The sequence below is a fragment of the Metopolophium dirhodum genome, chromosome 1 (genome assembly GCF_019925205.1).
Source record: "Metopolophium dirhodum isolate CAU chromosome 1, ASM1992520v1, whole genome shotgun sequence".
In the NCBI taxonomy this organism is placed as follows: Eukaryota; Metazoa; Arthropoda; class Insecta; order Hemiptera; family Aphididae; genus Metopolophium; species Metopolophium dirhodum.
This window is the reverse complement of record NC_083560.1, coordinates 99,429,912-99,435,432: the sequence shown is the minus strand read 5'-3', so window position 1 is coordinate 99,435,432 and position 5,521 is coordinate 99,429,912. Positions and strand designations below refer to the sequence as shown.

The 5,521-nt window shown below is 28.3% G+C and overlaps 1 protein-coding gene across 1 annotated transcript; it reads right to left on the bottom strand.

The window, feature by feature from the left end:
* Positions 1 to 235: 235 nt before the first annotated feature.
* Positions 236 to 2,293, bottom strand: LOC132948293 (uncharacterized). The gene is made up of 5 exons (XM_061018713.1): positions 2,120 to 2,293; positions 1,755 to 1,937; positions 1,052 to 1,431; positions 756 to 955; positions 236 to 435 (listed from the first exon to the last, which is right to left on the bottom strand). The coding sequence occupies exons 1-5, from the start codon at positions 2,291 to 2,293 to the stop codon at positions 236 to 238; spliced, it is 1,137 nt and encodes a 378-aa protein (XP_060874696.1).
* Positions 2,294 to 5,521: the final 3,228 nt, after the last annotated feature.

The following is a 5,521-nucleotide window of genomic DNA, read 5'->3' as shown; positions in this document are numbered from 1 at the left end:
TCTTTAATTTTTAAATACTTTTGTTCAAAACAAAAAATTCTAATTTATAAATAATAAGTAATAACCTTGTTGCATTAGCTGTAATAAGATATCGACCTAGGTATTTTTTTATTTGATCAGCACAAAGCGTTGACCGATTTTGTTTGTTAAAAAGTTTTTGACACTTTCCAAACACTCTTACTCATAAGTCTATATGTAACATCCTTTTCAGCTTCACGTATATTGTTCACAGCAATCAAATTAAAGGCGTGAGCTGCACACCTTTGATGGGAGGCAATGAGAAATCCAAAGACTTTTCTATGTTTAGTGATTCCAAAACATCTGTTAATTCTATCATTTCAATGTTTGTTGGATCAATATCCAATTCTACTGTTTCTGTGGCATCAATTTCATTAACTGTATGATCAGTTTCAGTTTCATTTTCATTAATGAACACTCTAAAGTATAAATTTACATAAACGATTCATTACTTTAATCTATAGGGAGTTGAAAACTATTTAGAATACATTATTCTATTAGTTTATAACTGTAGCAATGTACTTTATACACACATACACAAATATAATGTCAAATATAAAACAACAATATTATTTTATTTAAAAAAAATAATTATTTAATTCCAACTGACTCAAATAATACATTTTGAACTGTAGTGATATATTTAATATTATAACCTATAATATGTGTTATATAGGTACTTTATTTGAAATGCAAAAAGTCTAGAGAAATAACAATATACATAGGTACCTAAAAGCCTTTAACAAAATTTGCAGCATTGTCTGTAACAACAAGGGTTGTTTTATTTTGAATATTAAATTCATTAAGCACCTTATCAATGCATTCAGCAATGTTATCATATGAATGATGCCCGATCATGCGTCTGCATGCAAGGGCTTTAGAATTGCGCTCCAGTGTGCTAGGCTCAATCCAATGCACCGTAAAGCCAATATATGATCTATGACCAGAAATTAAATAAAAATAATAATATTAACATCATTACATTTTAATATTATGTGCATAATAATATAATTAAATTCATTATTAAATATACATATGAAATATACTCCAACAGTCTGCAGTTATACAAACATAATTAATATTTACAAAATCAGCCTTCATTTGTTGTATCATCTGGTTATACATGGACCCCACATTGTGCATTAGGGTTCTTCTCGAGACTGGAACTTTGTTTGATGTTATTTGACAATACTTAATAAAAGCTGGATGTTCAACTAAAGAATACGGAGATACAGTACTAATTATGAGCTGTAAATTAGCATTGTCAAATTCAGCTTGACTTAATTTTTTTGAACGAACTTTGCCTACTTCACAAAGTTTTAGCTGCTTTTTTGATTCTTGAACAGAAAAATCTTCATTCGATCTTTTTTTGGTGCATATATTGAATGCATTTAAATGATTGTGATGTACAAGCTGAAAAATATATTATTTATTATTCATTAGTAATATTTAAATGTCCTGTTAGCATATTTTATTTTAGTTTTAATTTTAGCTCTAAATGTATCTACAATTTTTTCATGTGTTCTATTAAATTTCATCTATTATAACAATACTTAAACAAAAATGAAAAAATATTATTTCTTTTTATAACTAGGTAAACAAATTTAAAGTGTAATTACCCTATTCTTATACATTTCATATACACTTATTCAATTTAAGTACCTATCGGCTATAATTATTAATTAATGATTATTTAACAACTAAATATTTTTATAATTTATGAATACTTAACGTACTTTAATATGTGTTCTTAAATTTGAGTTGGATGTTTGGGAAGTAGAAATCTTTTTATTTTTCAGTTTGCATAAAATGCACTTGAAATATACATTTGGCCCATTATCTTTGCTTTCTAATTGTTCAAAGTAATCGTTTAAGAATGGCCATCGTAATGTAATTTCCGTTTCAGTCATGACGAAAATCTGAAAGACATTAAATAATAAGATATAATTCAAAATAATTAACCAACTATTTCCACTTCAATATTAGTTGTTACTTACCCCTTATGCAAATGCCCTTATATTGATTTAAATTGTTGGATATGATGTATTAATATTAGTTTTTCATCATTATAAATCATATATTTTAATTTTTTGTTATTTACAGCTTCTTCCGGTGTATACTCCTTTATACTTTGAGGGCACTTAATTTCAACTATTGCGTCTTTGCCTATTAGTCCATCGGGACTTGCGGCTAAATAATTGAGTTTATTGTGTATAAATAATCCTGCTGGTTCAATTTTAACATCAAACTTTTTTTCAAAATCTCTTTTGGCCATTGGTTCATTTTCAATGCCATACCTATAAATAATATGAATAAAATAACATTTAATTATTTAGATTTCAGAGTACTTATGCAGTATGCTTGATTACTATAATACAAACCGAGTGGCAGGGTTTCCTTGAAAAATATCATAAAGTATGTTTTTGACAGTGTTTGCTCGAGAAGTGCTTGCTCTAAGTTTATACACTTTGCCAAAATTGGAAGCTGTGAGACGTGATTTTCTATACTTTTGCCATTCATTATTATTTTGCTGTCCTACAGTTCTTCTTTCCACTTCTTATATTTCTTTTATAGTTAGCTTTAGATTATTTAAAAATATTTTTTCCTCTTTTAAATATTTGTCACATGACATATCAGTTATTGTACACTCTAATTCATTTACAGCTCCATAATTCTCATCTGGTCCGTCAATAAATTTTGTTCTCTTTGGAAAGTTTCTTATAATTTATAATTAAAAAAAAAAATCAGTTGAATATAATATAATGAATAGAATGAATAGAATTATTTAAAAAAAATACTATTATATTATATTATTAGGTATATAATAATAATATAACAATGAAAAATCTAAGAGTACCTATATAATATATATTATAAGCTATATAAGAACTAGTTATATATAGATTTAGCCCCCCCCCCCATCTGTTTAATATAATCAAATTTAAATTGTTATATTATAATACCTTTCGAAATTTAAACGTCTACATTTTAATTTTAATTTTGATCTTTCTACTCTTTTTATGTATTGTTTTGTAAATAATCCAGGGCTAGTATTCGTAATTTGTTTATGTAAATTACTAATATATTTTGGTCCACAATTATGCACTATATGAACCTATAAAATATCAGTTATACATAATATGTCAAACATATATTACGAAAATATAATTTTTAGTTTTATAAGTATTTGTTACTACTTACCTCTAGAAGAAAAATTGACTCTTTTTCCACCTACATACTTGGCAACCACACTATTAAAGCCTTCAACTGCATTATTGTTTACGTTGTATATTAATGTCCATGAATTTGACCCACCCACTTTCTATGATAAGACCCAAACCAATATCAAAAGTTAGCAAATAGTTAGCAAATAATAGCAAATTTACTATAGAAGTTGGCAAATCATTATTGAGGCAGTTATAAGCATTATTTATTTGGGTGGGCCAAGTTCAGGTAACCCACCCACTTTGTCCGATCGTCTCCAAACAAACGCCGGTAGTTAGCAAACAGTTAGCAAATAATAGAAAATCAATTTTTGAAGTTAGCAAATCAAAATTCTATTTTTGGCCGATTTTAGAAAAAAAAATTCCAGCCCACCCACTTTGTCCGATCGTCTCCAAACAAACGCCGGTAGTTAGCAAACAGTTAGCAAATAATAGCAAATCAATTTTTGAAGTTAGCAAATCAAAATTCTATTTTTGGCCGATTTTAGAAAAAAAAATTCCAGCCCACCCACTTTGTCCGATCGTCTCCAAACAAACGCCGGTAGTTAGCAAACAGTTAGCAAATAATAGCAAATCAATTTTTGAAGTTGGCAAATCAAAATTCTATTTTTGGCCGATTTTAGAAAAAAAATTCCAGCCCACCCACTTTGTCCGATCGTCTCCAAACAAACGCCGGTAGTTAGCAAATAGTTAGCGAAATAATAGCAAATTATTAATTATTATTTTTGCATGACTCTTTTATATTATTTTTAGATTATGAATTACGATAATATCCATAATAAAACTCATATACTCATATACGATATTAGTTATTACTTATTAGGTGTAATTTTTAGTGTTTTATAAAATAGATACGTGTATGAGTATGAGTATGAGTAAACGTGTTGTGTTATTTTACCACCTCAATCCAAACTAGTGGTGAAGTGCTGAAGTCCCCAACAAATATTATTTGTGTGCCATAATCCTGTATAATATTAATATCTTAGTCCGTTAATAGATTTACATTTGTCGTGTTCATCTTATTAGCAGTAACCACGATATGTGATGATACCAGAAGACATTAATCGTGTGAAAAAAACACAGACTACAGAGTGTGATGCATACACGATGATTGAACACTGGTTGATCATGATCCGGTCGTAGTGTTAGTTTGGATTGAGGTGGTAAAATAACACAACACGTTTATTTGCATTATGTCACTAATTAGTATATAATATTATTACAGCCAAATAATACACGGGCGTGAAGTTCGTGAAAGTGATGTAGGTATTAACTATACTATTTATAACATGGTCAAATCCCATATAATGTAGATATGAAAATAATTTTGTAACCCCCCACCAATAAAAAAGGCTTATGTACGCTACTCAAGCAGATTGAGAATATTTTAGAAGTTGTCATATCACCAAGGATATGAAAAATCATACTCATACACGTATCTATTTTATAAAACACTAAAAATTACACCTAATAAGTAATAACTAATATCGTATACGAGTATATGAGTTTTATTATGGATATTATCGTAATTCATAATCTAAAAATAATATAAAAGAGTAATGCAAAAATAATAATTAATAATTTGCTATTATTTCGCTAACTATTTGCTAACTACCGGCGTTTGTTTGGAGACGATCGGACAAAGTGGGTGGGCTGGAATTTTTTTTCCAAAATCGGCCAAAAATAGAATTTTGATTTGCCAACTTCAAAAATTGATTTGCTATTATTTGCTAACTGTTTGCTAACTACCGGCGTTTGTTTGGAGACGATCGGACAAAGTGGGTGGGTTACCTGAACTTGGCCCACCCAAATAAATAATGCTTATAACTGCCTCAATAATGATTTGCTAACTTCTATAGTAAATTTGCTATTATTTGCTAACTATTTGCTAACTTTTGGTATTGGTTTGGGTCTTATCATAGAAAGTGGGTGGGTCAAATTCATGGACATCCACTTGTGATCTAAATATAACATACATTATACTAATTATTGTTGTATTGAAATTATTGATAAAAAGGAAATATTCAATATTGTATTTATAGATATTCGTCGAAATTATTTTATTTTATTATCGATTATATTTTAATACCATTGTTGTATCTGCATTCGATGTCTAAACATTACCTTGATGTACTTGATTGTGAATCGTGTTTCTTTTTTGAGCCTAATGTTTAGTTGTATTATATTGTTAATTGCTTATAATAATAAGTAAAAATAATAATTAACATATACGTAATGGAAACGAAGGTAAGTACATTCCTTTATTGAAATACATAATT